Here is an 18,113-nt window from a genome sequence, read left to right as displayed (position 1 = left end):
CCCAGAAACTGCTCTGGATTTAAGGCAGAAAATTATATAGGCAGGTGAAAAGTTTCCCAAGTCCCCCCTTTGTTACAGGGGGCAAGATCTACACATCTCTGTTGCATCAGCTGAGAGACGTCCATCAGGAGGATGTTCAGACACAGGCAACAACAGCCAGACAAAGGGCAGACAAGGAGCATAAGCACAGTCAAGATCTGTTATGCCCACTGAAATAAACAGAGCATGTCTAAAGGCTTCTCCCAACTGCATTTGGCACTCGCTCATGGCTGGCTCTTGGTTTAGACAAAGTCAGCAAAGTTTGCACAGATGCCGGCCAACTCTGACTGTACTCCTGCCTTCGCTGGCACGGCACGGCAGAGCCAGGCTCAGGGTGGATGCTCTGCCTGCTGCCGGCCAGGTAAGGGGTGGCAGCTGCAGCCCCAACAGGGGACAGGGGACAGCAACATCCCCAGCCACCAGTGACCCCTCCCTGTCACCAGTGCTCCGGAGGAGCAGAGAGCCCAGCTCTGCCTGGCACAGTCCTCCCTTCCCCAGGGGCCACAGGGTTATGCTGCCCAGCTAACACTGACGTTCATGTGCCATTAATGATACTAAGTTGTAGACACCGAATTCTTGGAGAAGAGTGGCACCACTGTAAAGGTGTCAAGTTCTCAGATTCGTTTTTTTGTGGGTTTTGTTTTGTTGTTGTTTTTTTTTAATTTAAAGCAGTAGCTTCATACCTACCTGTTAGGTATGCTCTTCTAAAACTTCGGTTGCAAACTAAAATACGGACATGTTTTGTGAAAGTCAGTATGGAAAACAAACTTTCTGAAATTCAGGTTGAAAATGCATAAATCTATCTCATCCTAGTTTCTTGAAACACACAGCTACATTTTAATTTTTATCCCATTTAAGCTACCTTGAATTCAGAGTAAGTGAAGATACTCTCACTCAAGCTGGCTTTACAAATATCAGATTTCTTCCATGAGTTCAAAAAATCAAGGCAAAACTTAAACGTGCTTGCTTGATGCTTATCTACAATCTGTTGTTAAAAAATAAAACCAAGTACATTTATTCTGGAGTTAAAAAAAACACATCCTTCCGGCAGCTTCTGACCTGTTTCCAAAATCCATTAGTCAGGTACAAAGTCACTATTGCCAGAGAAACTAGGTCCATTTTCCCATGCTGACAAAGAGACTAGAAGAGTACTAATATCTGTAGGGCTTTTATCAGCTCGCTCAACTTCTGCCTTTATCACTTCCACCAGTTTTATTTGATCTGAATCGGCAGGACAGAAAGTCCTCACTGGCCACTACAGACAACGCATGACCTGGGCGACATCTCTGCAGCACAGACTGCAGATGCAAAGGTTCAATAGGGCAAGGTTCATTTTTGTTTAGGTTTTCTGATCACCCTTAAAAATCACATACAAGACTTAAAAGGTCTCTGGGTGCTCAGAAAATAAGGGGGAAACAAAACCTCACAGTTATCTTGTGATGCTTCAAGATTTTGCTTCAGAAAAAAATAAATGCTGCAATTGCATATACACTGTGTATATTCTCTGACAATCTTAAAATGCATCTTTTTTTCCCATTTACTATTGGGAGTTGTTATTATTTGCTATGGGAATGTCTGTTAGAGGTATGAATTATCAAGAACAGAATGACAGAGAAGTCTTTTAAATAAGGTAAGACAGACTAACGCCAAATGCTTGTTAGGGATGGATCCTCTATCAGCATGGATAACACATGCTCCTTGTATGGGACAAGCAATTCCATCTCACAGTTCTGCCTACCTCCCGTGACCCTGCTCCTGTAACATAAAGGTGCTGCTAGATCTTACCGATGTACAAAAGATGCAGCTGCATTCCTGAAGAGTAGTCATCTTATCCAGGGAATATTCACAGAGACATAGCTTGCAAGTGAGCAGGGGCTCCAGAGCTAACTCTCCAGCTTCTGACTCATCAGCTGTCATGGTGTGAGGACAAGCCTTCCCAGCAGAGCCCATTCAGTCGCTGATGGTCCACTCAGCCTGAAAAGAGAAATCAACAGCTGAAACATCCCCACAAGCCATGTGGTCGCTTCTCATTAACCTGAGAATTTACATCTCAGATCCATAAAAGCACCTGCACACCCAAATGTACTACTTTGGCATCTTGGTGCTAGTCTCACACTTCAGGCCATTCAAAATTCACAAAGAAGGTGTCTGAGAGCCCACCTTTCCAAAAGGCCTGAACTGGGTTGGGTTCTCAGAGAACATTCACCTTGCTGGCACAAAGCACCTCAGGCAGGCCACTTATCGTCAAATTAAAAAAAACCAACCAACCAACAAACCAAACAAACCCAAAAAAACAAACCAAAAACTCACACAGGTGAGATCACCTATGTTATATGCAACAGTATAGGGGCCAGAGCCCTCACCAAAGACCTAGAAGGAAGCAGGAATCTGATTTGGGACAATAAATTCGTAATTAAAAAAATAAACTGCATTCATATGTACATATTTATATACATATACATATATATATATATATCTCGCTTGGCCTTTTTGAATGAGTTTCAGAGTCACACCCCTCCCATCCCTATGGGACCCTTCAGCCTTCATTGCACCCACACCATCTTAATGGGTGTCCCCAACCCCACCTGCCATTCCGGCTGGTGGCTCGGGAGCTCTGCTGGGCAGTGCAAGGCAAGAGCAAGCAGATTCCCCTTCCTAGGCAAGCACTTCAAATGTTTAGCCTGTAACATGGGGGGTGGGCACCACGAACTCCACCTTCTCCACGAGCTCTCACTGAGACTGCGAGCCGGCGGTCCATCGCAAGAGGGATGGCAAAGACACCCAAACCCAGGATTTCAGATTGCATGTCCTACTTCATACAAGGCTGCAGCTTAAATCCAAAAGAGTAAGAGTCATGTGCAGTCCTCTTTTCTGCATTGCCTTGATGATGCTGGCGAGCTGCCTGCTCAGATCTATAGCTTTTGTGCATCCTGCTTCCTGACATCCAGCTCTTCTATCTATTTCATAGGGCTCTCAGGCATCTAACTGAGGTTTGTGAACCATGAACCAAGTGCACTAGCACTTTGACAAGGAGATGCTCAGAATAGCCATGCTTCCACCACACATTATGTCACAGCAGTGCTTGGGGAAGAAATTTCTATCCTTTGAGAAGCAACAAATGGAAATAACATGCTCACACATAATGTTTTCTGACCTAAGTATTCAAAACCACTACACCATAACCATAAAAAAAAGTCAAGACCCTCATTCTTACACAGTAACACTGAAAGAGAAACTAAGGAGAATATCCTCATGCTTAAATGGAAATAACAGAAAGCAAATTCGCAGATTTTTAAATCTCAAAATAGACAGTGGAGTTTGGCACAGCATTTAAGGCACAGGAAAATCTATTCCCATCTCCAGGAAACTTGGCCCAGCTTCCACAGACCTGCTTCTGAACACACTCAACTGGTGGCAAGACGACCTTTACATCCATTTCTTACAAGCAGAGACATGGTGTCCAGCTGCACACAGCTGCCTGCCGCCGCGCCAAGAGTGCAGCTCTACTAAATCTGAAAAGCTGCAGCACAAATGGAGGCTGCATGAACACAAAAACAATCAAGACCCATCCGTGCGCCTGCCAGATCTGACATCTCACGAGGCAAACGGGAGACTCGAGCCCTTTGGTCCAGTTCTGCTTGCCTCCCCCGCAGTCCTGAGCATCCTGGTGGCAGGGCTGTCAGGTCACATTTGGCAGCATGTCACTGCTGCCATTCTGCAGCTCCCGCAGCCGCCAGGCCAGCTGCAGCACTTCAGAGCCTACGTGACCTGCCGTCGTGCAATACCTGCTGAATCCCTCCCCAGAGGGAGAAACAGTGGTGCTCATGGAGCTTGAGGGGTCAGCGCACGTCAAACCTCACCCCACAGCCCCCACCTTTCAACCTGACGTGCAGCTGAGCCCCATCCCCAGGCAAGCCCTGTGAGCCTCATGCCCTGCAGGAAGACCTTTTCTCTTTAAAAGCCATGAAACCACAACAAAACAGGGTGGGAGAGCACACCTACCCCTTTTTAATTTTTACACTTTGCAGTTTCCTAGCCTAGCCAGACAGAGAAGCCATCAGATGTGTCCTTTGGGATGTCTTTCCTTTAAGCATACAGTTTTAGAGATACAAGAGTCATAGCCAAGATTCTGGAAACCAAATTCCCAGCCACGAATCCTGAGCAAACTCTCTCTTTAACGGCTTCCTATCATTAGTTCAAAACATATGCCGTGCCTGCATTACTCCTGGTGCGGTCCTGGCCTGCTACCATGATGCCCCCCACAATTTGCTCCGTACGGCTGCAGAGCTGGAGCTGCAGCATGGCCAGCAGCTTGGGAGGCAGCCTGCCTCTGAGTCAGGGACTGCAACACTCCTCTGTAATTACTGCAACGGGGAAGTGGGAGGAACAGTGACTCAATGGAAACACTATGGCAGATCAAGAACTACCTGTTACTTAAAAATACATGCTAGACGTTATCTCAGTATTTAGAAGAAGAGTAGCACATTTACTGAGGCATGCTTTTCAATCGCAGCTGCATCTGTTCAGGTAAGCTGCTCACCCCCACTGCACAGATCTGAAATTTCTTCATTTGCATGGTAAACAGCAGCAACGTGAAGAGGTAGGATGCACAAAGGAACAGGTAGGGATATTTAAGGATGCTGGAACAGATACAAAATGCACACAGCTGTTTCCAAAGTCAGGGGGTTTATAACCAAAAGGGTTATGACCCTGCAATGCTTTTATTACGGCAGCAGTTTAGGGTTTAGGGCTCAGGGCTAATTTTATATGGTCTAAATCTGGCACTCCACGTAACAGCGAGTTTACCACAGTAGAGTAGGCTCCTGACACACCGCCCTGCCCTAGTAGCTACCAGGTGCCACAGTGCAATGGCTGTGGGGACTCGTTACGATATCCCAGGCACCCTTGTCCCTGGAGACTGTAGGTTAGATTCAGTTTTTCTCCCTGTACCCCCCTGCCCCCCCTCTTCCACCTCGCACAGGATGCCAGAGCGGGGCTGAGGTTCTCCCTAAAACAGGCAGAGCACCCCGTGAGAACGCCCAGCAGACAACCCCAAGCAAACCTGGCAGACCAGAGGATCCAGCCCCGACACAGCCCAGGCTGGCTCACCTCACCGCAGCCTCATTAACCCCGGTGGGATTCACCCAACGAAGCAAATAGGATTGGAGCCTCGGAGGCAGCTGCCTGCACAGCCCCTGAAGGAGATACCATGGCTGCCTCCATGCCCCTCAGGGACCAGCTTGTCCAAAAGCCGTCCTCCAGGTCAGGCTGGCACAGGCAAAGCCATCCTGCTAGTACCTGCAAGCCTGCCTGGCGAAGAGAGAGCAGGTGCATGGCCTGTTTGACCTGCTCCTTTTGCCAGAGTGACCCATCCAGCTGGTCCCTGCTTCTGCCCACCAGAATTGTGACTTCTGCTACTTCCGTCAAGGGGAGCAGGCAGGGCAAAGAGTTAATGGTTACAGAGAAGAGTGGCCCCTTCCAATGGCAGCTGGGCTCTGAACAGAAATCAGGTCAGATAGTAGAAACGATGGGGAGGAGAAAGACATGTGTCTCCCTCCGGTTCTCACACTCTACTCCTTCTCCCAGTACTTCAGGATGCATTGTCCTCTCCCAAGCTCTCCAACCATCTCCTCAACTTTACTACCTTGGCAGAACTGACTTTTCCACACTCTGCAGAGAAGCCATGAAGCCCCACCTGAGTTGCTCCAAATTTTTATGGTCTTCATTTTGCTAGGCTTAGTCCCACGGACTGTCATTAGTTTATTATATATCCACCAGTTCTCTTTACAGTGGATTAAAATTCCTACTGTAATTACAAGTGAGTTGCCAATGGTTTAGGTTGAAAACAAAACACCTTGCACGTATGTGTCATGCAGGGTAAGATGGAGTCACTGAAGAATGAGTGGGGGACAAAGAGGAAAAGATCATTCCATATGTGGTTATATTAATAAAAGTCACCTGAAATAAAACTAAATTGAAAATCTTTGAAAAGAAACAGACCCTCATATAAATAAAATACATTTCTAAGCACTAAGATCATCCCTTTCATGCCCACAAACACAAATGACCCATTTAGGTGAGATTCCTAAATAAAGCAAGAAATGTATCACTAAGACTGGAATACAGCACCCAACTCCTCACAGAAACCTCCACTGAAAGCAACGCAGGCTCCATGAGATGCCGAGGAATAAGGATAAACACATCTCAAGGACACTCTAACCTGGAGGAACATATTAAGCTAAATTCTGTGCCAGTGTACATCAGTAGCAAGGAAGGGTCAAACTGGCCCCAGTCTGTTTTACATGCTTCTACCAGCCACGTACATGCAGACCCACACACAGATCACGGCCCTTTCACATTGCACAGAATTTCCAGGGAAGGGGATGTATTTCCTCAAATTGTATGCTACCCACCTTGTAAGGAAGAACTGTTGGGAACTATAGAATCATTTAGGTTGGAAAAGACCTTTAAGATCATCGAGTCCAACCGTAAATCTTGATTTGTTTATCCTATTGAAATTGCAATTAGAAATTCCCACCATGATTCACGTATGAGGATGAAAGGGATGCCTGTTGTCTAGATTAACTAACGAGAGTTTAAACGGCCCCTTGCCGAAGGGTTAAACTAACAGGTACAAAAAGAAAAACCTTAAATTTAGGTCCTCCCTGGCTCTGACACTAGCGGTGTTGATGCCGTAGGATAAGGCAGGACCAGAAACTCTGAAGGAATGTGTGCGAGCCCTGTGGGGTCAGCCCTGGGAGGGCACAAACTGCACAGCCACCAGGAGCACAGCTTGCTGAGCGCTCAGATCTGCCAGTCTTCCCGTTTCATTCATCTGCCTGCGGACACTTTTGCTTTGCCTCGGGGAGGTGCCAAATCTTGGTGCTTTCGAGTAGCACTGAAATGCCTCAACACAATCCATAAGCAAAGCAGAAGGAGAAAGGGCTCTGGGGGGTGGGAAGGGTGAGGACAAGCAGAAACCCTAGCATGAAAGCAGTGGAGATTTTGAGCGGAATATGAAACACAAAACAAAAGCACTGGAGGAAGGAGTGCAGAACTTGTCTGCCTTCAGGGCCTCCTGACACCACCGTGTCTGGTGTCTAGCTTTGACAACAACTTCCTAACAGCAGGTATCTGCTGTGCCTGCTCCTAGACAGGTGCCCATTGCAGATCTTGACATTAGCCTCCTGAAGTGGAAACTATTAACTCCCTGAAGTGGGAGTGAGAGAGCAGCTGGGTGGGCATCTGGCAGCCAGCCAAAGTCAAGCTACCACAGCTCCATAGAGGTGTGAAAAACTGATGCAACCTAGGGCCAAAACCTGCCCTCTGAGCATGCATTGTAAGGTATCATCCTTGTTACAATCACACAAAGGCTCACTTGAGTCTGCCCAGCTGCCTCAAACCAAGATTACTAGGCTCAAAGAACAAAAGTTACTCTGTGTATGTGACAGAGCAAACAAGCCAGGCAGTCTCCTGAGCTGCAACATCAGAAGGACATTGTCTGTGTGTCTGCAATCAAGTCACTGTACTTGGTTAAAAAAAAATAAAAATATCTGTCTGAATGTGACTTTCACCACTTAGAAACATCACATAAAATCAGGAAAGCCTTCTGCACTGAAGCTGGAGGAGAATGAATGGAGCATATTCAGCACCATAAGTCATCCTTTCATTTTTCACACGCTGCATCCAACAGCAACAAGAGAGTTCTTGGAGAAGCTACTTCAAGCCTTGTGTTTACAAACAATTCTGCGGAAGTTAGTGGAGCTGTATGCTTTTAGCTGAATTTAGAGTTTAAAGGAAGTCAAGAAATGTACAAACACGAGACACACTGCTCCAGGAAATGTTAATGGAATAAAAAGGGTCCTTTATGTGGTTTTCCCTGTGAGCTGGTGTGTGCCTGAGCCCACCCTGTGGTCCCCCCTACCCCAGAACCCCCAAGGCTTGCCATAAGCCAGCACCAGGCACGGACTTGCATACACATGGTGGGATTGTAAAGAAGCTGGGGTTAGGTTTAAGGTCATGTGTGGGTCTAACACACAACACAGCACTCACCCATTTTACAAAAGCCATTTCAGTACCAAAACGAACTCACAGCACCTGTGTGTTAAGCTCCTATTTAGTGTAGCAGGTATTCACTGCACTTTCCTGAAGAAACATTTGCAAGCACTGTAATTGTTTCTCATGCCCTAGAGATTTTTAAAGTACTCCACCCATTGTGAAATTACTTCAATGCCACATAAAAACCTGTTTTGACATTGTTCAGCTCAGGATTCTGTTGTTTCCTGTAACTAAGGCTCCCCCCTTACAAAATAAAATGGAAAAAGAAAACTACCTGACAAATACAAGTGTTTAAAACCAATGCTGAAAATCAGGCCCGTGGAGAAAAATAGTAATTATAGAAAGATTTTAAAAATATAACAGAGTGGTATTAAGATAACAGGGTCAGATCATAGAAGATATAAACTGAGCTATGAAATGCAGACATGTGAGGACAGCTTCAAGAAACCCACACTTCCATTAACTTCAGCAAAAAGCCCATCATCGCCAGTTTTGGTTACAAGTCCTTAGCTGTCCCAACTCTTTGAAGGCAATGTTATTGAAAATTCACTTCTAAGGCAGCTTTTTTAAACTCAGCAGCTCTATACAAAGAATTAGTCGAATGAAGCACACTAGTACTTCTGTGGTCAACAGACTAACCACTAAACCACTATGCATCCATTTTTTCTTCTTTAACATGCACTGCCTACACAGAGCCACCTATCCTGTCCATACAGCGCTACTTATCAAGCAGTGATTCAGTAAGGCTGTAAAACATATGATTAAAGCTCCAATTCAGGAAAGCCTTCATCTTCGAGAAGGACATTTAATCATATGTCTAAGTGCTCCTGTGTATCAAAGCCTGAATATTTTGCTTTATTGCAATGAGATTATTATCAAGTTAAACAAGGGCTTAAAATTTTCTGAAACCGTGGTGTCACAAAAGCAACCAGATCCATGAATAGAAGGTCTAATTTTAAATACATTTTTAATATATTCAGAATTACTGTGTTACATCTGTGCCTTAATACAGCAAGCACTTGATTACATTCATGTACAAGGAAACCCCATTTCTGGATTACCATAATATACTATCAAGCTGAAGTATTAGAGAGAATAATACTAGTTCAGTATCTGTTCTATTTGAGCATGGCTTAAGAAAAGTCAGATGTATAATATTTCATGACAGCTTTCTGCACTGTAAAATTTTTATTTTAAGAAAACTTGTTTCAAGAACAAGCAGCCTAAGTAAACGTGCTGTCTGGTACGTGAGAACACACCGAAGGCAATTTCTCTCACTTGTTTTCATTGGAATGCCTGGGGGGAAAAAAAAAAAAAAAAAAAGAGCCCTTGAGCTGCTGTTCAAGAAGCACTGGCTGTATGAAGTATTTTCATATCATGTTAGCAACCAAAAAATAAATATATCGAATACTTTGAAAGGAATGTAGTGGGTGGGAAGCCTCTTGCATACAAAAAAAGTAAGGGACAGACTGCACTAATTAATATCACCCAGCTTCCTGACAGGCATTTTTATAGCAGCACTTTAGGACGCCTAAAACTCACTGAACAGGTTCCCAAATTTCACATGCACCCAGTAATTTCAAATCATTCTAATCAATCAAAATATCATTAGGGCACAGGTAAATGGGTCCCCACAAATCTTTGACAGTTCACTTGTTGGGTAACATCTCTACTGTACTGTAATACTGTGAGGTGTGAATAACTTGGAGATTTTAGAACACCAATTCTTCATGGTAACTTCTAGCAACCCTACATCAATATGTCCTCAGGGAGGTTTTTTGCACAGAAAGCATGGATATTAACTGGATATAACAGACAGCTTGCTTTTTCCCCCCCCCCTCCCCCCCAAAACAGATGTGACACTTCTGCAATTGTGGGAATCCTTTGTTTTTCCTTGCAATACTGTTTTAGAATAAGCAAGGGGAACAAAAATAAAAAAAGTGGGCTTTCCCCTCTTCCATTACTAAAAAGCAGCGGAGTCCAAGAAAAGGAAATCTAATAGCTAATGGTGAAATAAATGCTGCTACTCCTAGCTCAACAGGCAGCTAGGAAAAGTGCTTTCTCATCGCTTAAAGATGAAAACGTAAAAGACTGAAAAAGAAATAATGCAGCCTGTTTAGTAAACTGAAACACATGATCAAAACATGGTCTTCATCTCTTTTCAGTACTGACAGAAGCCACATAATGGCAATATTCATTGCATCCATGAGGATGGGAGTAAGCTCTTCTGCATGGAAAGAGGTCAGACCATCACACTGCAGAAGTGTGCAATATGCATATGCAGAAGTGTGCACCTTTGCTCAGCTCTGCTGGAACCGTGCTTGAACTAGGACACAGCAAAGTTCAGCGTACAGCTCTGTCAACACTGGCAGGCTGGAATGCCATAGCTCCCTGCACCAGACCTGCTGGATGTGAGTGCTGGGCAAGCCTGTGGGCATCCAGTTTGGGATGCCCCAGCTGTATCAAACTTAGCATCCCTGAGCAGCGTGATGGTGAGGCAGCAGGCTACGGCGATACGCCTGGTCCTGCAAGCTGTCAGTACCGGGATTCCCCTGAAGCTTTATGTTCATCCTCCTGGCACTCACAGAGGTAAAGATCAGCATGAAATGCAGTGAAACAGGCAAAGTATGGCCAGACAACAGAACTTGCATATTTTGGCATCAAACATGTCCAAGCCTTTCCATTGAAATAACAAAATTATACCAAGTGCAATTCCAATCATTGGTTACCAGATCTAAGATTAGACTCTAAAGCTTATCTAAATAACATCCTTTATTCTTAATGACACTGTACTTGTCACTGCCAAGCTACAAGGATTTTCCCACCCAAACTAGTCTGGTACGCTTTTAACTTCCTGTTAACAAAAGGTAATATACCACTATTAAATAAAAACACACTCTTTGTGACATTAATGATAAAAGCAAATGATAGGTCTTCCTTTCAGACCACGTGAAGGCTTTCGGTAACTAGCAGTTATTAAGTTAAAAGGAATTGAGTTTTTGGGAGGTCAGATGGGTTGGTAACTTGGCCAGCTGTCTCAGCTGAAACAGGAATAGGAAGTCAGATGTAACAATTTGCCTTTGACACAGAAAAAATGTTTATTTTTGTTAATCAGATAACAAAACCTTGGGATAAGTTAACTCCTTGAGCTGGAATGTTTACAGTTTAGACAGGGCATGTTCAGAAATATTTGTGACATTGGCCTGTTCTGACACCAAGGATTTCTACAAGGTATTTGTAAATATGCATTGTTAAAATGAAAGCAATGAAACTTTATTTGACAGAGAGACCAACTGAATCTGTTTGTTCATAATATGTACTCTTCTAACAAGAAACTGGGCTGTCAGCCTCCTCCGGCTGGAGATGGCTCCTTTCTCAGAGCAGCCAAAGCTGTGGCTGGAGCAAGCAGCAGCGTCCCGACAGCAAGGCAAGCAGGTCAAGGCAAGTGGAGACATGACAAAGCCTGGCCTCGCAAGGGACAGCAAGAAACTTCTTCGGGCCAAGGGACGCGTGCAGAGCTTGCCAAAAGCCTGAGGAGAACTCAGCTGACCAAAGCAATGAAATCGATCCTCCACTGAATTCTGCAAAAACACCATATACTAGAAAAATTCACTGAACACCATCTATTGAAAACAATCAACACATATGTAGGTATTTATTTTTAGAAGGGATGATCTGAGAAGCATTTTCTTCAGTGCTTACAATAGGATACCTTTAACACATCTGTCATTCCAAGAAAACTTCAAACTTCTAGGATTATGGTCTTAGAGTTGTTGTTCACTACAAGCATCGAAAAGCACTTTCACACAACCTTAGATTTACATCAACAGGAATCAAAGAATAAGTTAATTTCCCTTTTATAACAATTTTTGTGTGACTGCTTAGTGAATAAAACTAGTAAGTATCATGTTTTAATTTGCCCCTATCTAATCTTACAGTCAAATATGCTGCCCATTATTACAGAATAAACACACTGTTCAAGGTAACCAAGATAAAACAGGTAAAATATGGAAAACTGCCCTTGATCCAAATATGTCTCAATGACTTAGAAAGGTGGGGGGATACATTGCCCACTAGTAACTTCCAAGTCTTAGTTACAACGACATTCAGTGAACCGAAGACTGAGTCAAATCTAAAGATTAGACCTTGGGGAACTCACCATCACTAATACCAGCATTTTCCATTATGAAAGCAATGTGAATAGCTACTGACTGTACTGGAGCTTGACAAGAAACAATAGTCATTAAGAAGCACTGGCAGAGGTTTGGACCCAGACATGAGCAGGTTGTTTTGAAACTAAACACATGCATTTACTGAAGTAACTACCATTGCTTCCCACGAGTGGTTATTAAACTAATCTGGCTGTATCCCTAAACCACTCCTCTGCTAGTTTCCAGAACGAGTCCCACCAAAGCCAGCTGCAACCGGAGATGAGGAAAGGCCAGAGCACTGAACGAGTCCCAGCTCTGGCCAGATCTGCAGAGGTGAAAAAGAGAAATAAACTCCAGTAACAGCCCCCAGACCGAGCTTCTCTCTGCTTGTCTTCTCAATATCCACGTTTGCTCTCCCTCTTTTCCAGCCCACACACGAGAAGAGCAACGAGCCCAGCATGCTGGGAGACAGCTCCCAGGAGGAGTTCTGCTGCAGGCGATTCCCTGCACGCTGCCTGCTGCCCCAGCACAGAGAAGACCCATGGTGCCCACCCCATCAATCAGGGCATGAATATGGGGCGTCTGTAATCTCTGACGGGCTTCACCTCTACACCACTGAACAGAAGTTGCTAACTATGCTGGAATAACAATAATAGATTTGACTACAATTAGTCCTGACTAACAGCTACAGATTTTAAAATTGCCTATATATACCCACTTTAATAAATAAATGTTTTTAACAGAGCATGATTTGTTTTGCTCTGTATCTTATTAACTATATAAAACAAATACAACATTTTCTTAATCTTGATTCAACAAGCTTTGCAGCAGCTTGGCTGACGACACTATCACACAACACAATGTTGTCTCATTGCTGTCCTGCCCTCTCCCACCTGACTTTCCACATCCACCTTCACCCTCTGTGTTCTAGGCTCCAAGCTCTCCCAGGAAGATTTTTGCCTGTGCAGTGTCAAGCACAGAGAACACAGATTCTCAGGGGCTTGCTGCAACTACTTAGAAATCCAGATGCTACTACAAGACATAAAACAAACCAGAAGCATATATCAAATGCAGTTAGAGGTTTGCATCCATCATTCCTTCACTTCAATTCCAAATTTCAACTTGCACTACAGAAATAGCTTCAAAGGAGAATAGCAACCTGTAAACATATAGGATTTCGGCCTCAAGTGCCTTAGTATCTGTTAAGAGCTTGCTAGTCCCTACATGATCTTAGCCATGAAGTCAAAGCCCTGCCAATGGGAGTATTTCCAATAGCTCCAATGGACTTGCTTATGTGTGCTAAGATAAGCAACCAGGAGCAGGTGGAAGAAGCTGCCCCACCTCTCAAACGCTCAGAAAAATTAGCATCTAGAACACAGGAACTCATAGACTTATTATACTATAGGGTGACAACCTTGTAGAAACCTTTCTAAAGATATCTTTCTGCTAACTGGTCTTTTAATTATGACCATGACAGCTAATGCTTCTCAAACAGGCATTCTGTCCTCATTGTTAAGAATTAGGAGAAGGAGCTATGGCAAGAATCCAACTCCTTCTCTACTCCTCTTCCCCACAACTGCATGTTTCCTTCATGTGTTGGCCCAATCCTCCCAAAATGTGGGAAGCTAAGTCAACAAGGGGGTTGAAACTGGTCAAGTCATGTACACTGCTTGGGTATTTGCAATAAAAACACTGACCAATCCAAAAAACACATGTCCTTAAAGTAGTATCGGCTAAACTATATATATATATATATCTATATATAGAGATAGAGATATATGCGTCTTTTACTTCACTCCAGGCAAAGGCCATGATTGCCTTTCCCACAAATCCTCCCCAGAGACTGCGATGAAGGCTCCTCACCACTGAACCCATCAGTGCAACTGTGAAGAGGTCAGGTGGGTGCAAGATTGCATCCTCTCCATTGTGCAGAACTTCAGCAGGCAAGTTATTGCTGGCCCCGTGGATGTTATCTTAGCCCTGTAACGGGTAAACCCCACAGGGAAGGGTTCCAGGATCAGTGGTTAGCTAAGAGTCTGCCGCTGTGAAAAAGCTTCAGGTGAGTGCAATGGTAAATAGCCCACAGGATCAGCTAGTTTTCCCCACTGACTACATCTCTGTAACCTTCTTTTTTTTTTGACAGGGGGGAAGACCAGCTTGTTTTGCCTCTTCATCTCCCCACCTCCACCCATCAGAATGCTTCCAAAATTAAGCACAGGCAGAACACATGAACTTTCCCATCTACTGCTCAGACATAACCAGTGTCAGCCTGCACGTCCTGGAATTTTCTTTGCATGCAAATGATTATCCTATATACTAGCTGTCATGAGATGTGGTTTTCCTTCTATGTACACAGGGGTTTAGAGCACGCGATTTTGAATGATTTGTGGCTACATACACATGAGCAAGGAATTTGCCCCTAAGCCACAGCACCGTACAGTACATAAAAGCCTAAGGAGAGGTAGCTTTGAAGGACCTGTTTCAGTCCCTGAACACAGAGATGCAGCTCTTCTGTTGGAATGGTGTTTCCTTTTTGCAAACATATAGAGAGCAGAAACATTTTCAGATCTGCATACTTACTCGCTGGCAGCCTGAAAATACAGTAGTTTGTATAACCAAACATGAATATCAAAGCTTCTGTCAGACACCCAGGCAGTGTCCACTCTTCGAGCAATGACTCACATCTTGTATTTTCACTCCTCTCCTCATTATTACAACAAAATGAAAGGCAGAAAAGCTTGCAACAGAAACAAATACTGACATTCTCAATTAAAGGGGAGAAACACAAGCATGACAGTAAAATGGTATTTTTGCCATCTAGTAAAAGGTAATTCTGTACTGTTTGTCTCCCAATCAGCATCTCTCGTGTCTCCTTCAGACAAAAAGCATGCAGAACAATTCCCCATGACATCTGTGGCTGCAACAGGCTCTGGGGAAGCTCCATGCAGGGGATGTGTTCTAGCACGCATGAAACCACACACACAAGCTGGACTTTTCCACAGCAACATGCCGGCTGCAGTTTTCATGAACAGCATGTCTTGACTTCACCATCTTCACTGGTAACAGCTCCAGACCAACACCAAAAAATATACTTTCTCAAGTCCCAGCTCTGGTAGCCCCACTCTGACTCACCCAATTGCCCTTATTTATGGTCTTTGAAGTCTGTCAGATACAGAATTTCTTGGTAGGTTTTATATAAACACAATTTAAACGAACAGTCCCTTGACTACAGCATGTCTAGGACTGCCCTACTTCAGAGAGGCTATCCACCCTGTAGCAGGAGCCAGATTCACATGTCCCAAATCGCTGGGCTTGCAGCACCAAGGACTTTGGGGCTCGACCCACGCAGGGACACGAGACACTGGGAAGCTTGTAGGTCCTGCAGTCGAGTAGCATAACCTCCACCAAAATCAAAACTGTACTTGCAGATGCCAAGGTCATTCAAAGAATCAGGTAAACTAATGGCATTTCTAATTAGGGATTACGGATTTTCCCTTGGAGGTTGAGCAGATTCCCCTAGAAATACAGTAAAAAACTACCTAAGTCTTGGGCAACCCCCAACACTTTTTCTTTATTATAATAGAATAAGAGGAACCAGAAATGGGGAACACATGTATCATTGCGTGCAAGTATCAACACATACAAAGAGACCCAGGACACTGCACCAACAAAATGTTTTTTCTGTAGCTACATTTTTTATTTGAAAATGTGTTTGCAATGCAGTTAGCCTAATCATGCTCTCAAGCCCAGAAATTTCTGCTCGGCACCTCTGCTCCTCCCTGGAAAACGAGGAGTTGGAAAAGTCCCACTTCAGCAGGAAGTGAAGGATGAGGTCCTTTGTAATTTGAGATACTATCTTTTTTTTTAATGAGTTTTTAGTATCTGCTAGCAATGATCTACTTGATGAATGCAATGCCCACTCAGTTCCCACTGAGCCGAAACCATTTACAAGAGACACAGAGGAAGATTACTGAACACTATTTTCTTACTGATCAGCACAAAGTTATTTGGCACAAGCATCTCTGTAAATATTTGTCCAAGGCTGGGTAAATTTGCAGGGTGCGATGGCCCTCAGACCTGCACTTCTCTCTATCAAGTGAGAAGGCTCATAGCCTAGCACTGGAGCTCAGCTGTGCTTCAGCAGAAACACAGAATCCCGGAGCCTGACTTTAGTGTCATTCCTACCTTTCCCCTTTGGATCTGTTCTTTTTCATTTTCTTCCATGTTCCCCTCCACAAACAAAAAAGTAGATTAATTTTGAGGTGGAATGAATGTGAGGTTATTCCTGGCTGTTGGGTAATGAAGAGGATTTGTCAAGTGCATTACACAGGGCTGGGCTTTGGCATGGGGAAGCCAGAGGGAGAGGAGGGAATTGCACCCACCTCCTGGCAAGCAGGCGGAGGAAGAGGGCAGATGCAGAACCTCGTGAAGTCAAAGGCAATGTCTGCTTTGGTATGTGCAAGGAGGTCCAATGGACTCAGTTTAGAGCGACACTGGCAGCCTGCCACCGTATCCGTGTTTTGTTCACATCTGCCTGTGACATCCATGGGCCCAGAGCTGTAATTACGGTCTCAGATGTCACAGTACTACTAGCCCAGGAGATATTTATGGATCTGATATGTACAATCTATAGGCACTGTGTAGTTTCAGACACACTCTAGAAAGCTCCCCACTCCAGATGAGGGACAGCAAGCCTACAGCAGTTTTTTTGAGCTACACATCAAAGCAATACACTCCACAAGATCTCACATTAAAAGTCACTGACAGATCTGGACAGGGTGGATTGCAGGCACAGGGCTCAGACTTATACCATAGATATTATCAGAGGCATACTAATGAACTGGGAACTGGGTTAAGTATTAGCGCTGCATGTTTTCCTGTAAAGTGACTTGCAGCTTCTTATAGTTGCATTTTAAACTTAAGATGGTAATAGGGACAAGGACATACTTCCCTCCTCCACCAGAAGGGAAAGGCCAGATGATCATTTCCACGCTGTTTATTTCCACAAAGGTTACGAAGCATTTAGAGAATACAGTGTATTCCAAGAACCTAGCTAGAGAGAAACAGCTCCACATTGTTTGCTATTTGTATTATTAACTTTTGCTCCAAAGTATACTACCACATAAACAAAATCCCCAAAATGTCACCATCTGTGGGAAAGAAGACTGTAACTGTCAGCAAGGAGCATGCAGGATATAGTTCAGCACGGGGAACAGAAACTATACCAGGTTGCCAATGCTATTCCTGCATGTAATGCAGGGAGGTTTCTGTGTCCTTGTGTGAGCAGACAGCACGTTGTGTTAAATGCCCCCATCGGACAGGAAGATGCATGAGAGAAAAGTCTGATTCTCATCATACTGGCTCGGCTCTGGAATAGCTCGAGTTTATCTTCAAGGAATACCTCTCACTTGACCACAGCTTTAGACTCTGCAAACACACACTTCTCAATCCATAACCTAAAGCATTACTTTCAGCAGCCTAACTGCAGCCGTCCCCTTATCAATATGCTGTATTTTTCCCAACGTAGCTTATGTTCACTGAGGGAAGGGTTTCAGCCCCTTCCATGCTATGACAACCCATACACCCACTCACATACAGGCATATGCAAGTCCTAAACAGGACAAGAATCAGTCAATATATTTGTTTTGGAAAATATTTAGGGACAGGATTTTGAAACTTCTGTTTCCATAATTATTGGTATCCCAAACCCAGCACTTGCCCTTAACCGAGACCACTTGCCCTTCAGGCTGAGAGTAGCCGAACATACCGTGCTGCTGTGCCTGCTCACAGTCAGCTGGAAAGCTGCATGGGGGCATTTTAGTCACGGTCTGTATCTCTGCTAAAATTTACTTGTTAAAAGCATTC

The 18,113-nt window shown here is 44.2% G+C and overlaps 1 protein-coding gene across 3 annotated transcripts in view; it reads right to left on the bottom strand.

Annotated features, from left to right (window-relative positions):
• RNF144B (ring finger protein 144B) overlaps window positions 1-18,113 on the bottom strand; it is a 59,250-nt gene that overhangs the window by 30,632 nt on the left and 10,505 nt on the right. For all 3 annotated transcript variants that reach the window (XM_080379786.1, XM_080379785.1, XM_080379787.1), the window contains exon 2: window positions 1,825-2,013. In XM_080379786.1, coding sequence (XP_080235912.1) covers window positions 1,825-1,989 — 165 coding nt within the window. In that variant the 5' untranslated portion in view covers window positions 1,990-2,013. The remainder of the gene's footprint in view (window positions 1-1,824; window positions 2,014-18,113) is intronic.

The sequence above is a fragment of the Falco punctatus genome (assembly GCF_963210335.1).
Source record: "Falco punctatus genome assembly, chromosome: 3".
Taxonomy (NCBI): domain Eukaryota; kingdom Metazoa; phylum Chordata; class Aves; order Falconiformes; family Falconidae; genus Falco; species Falco punctatus.
Note: the sequence above shows the minus strand (reverse complement) of the source record. Positions and strands in the feature narration are given on the sequence as shown.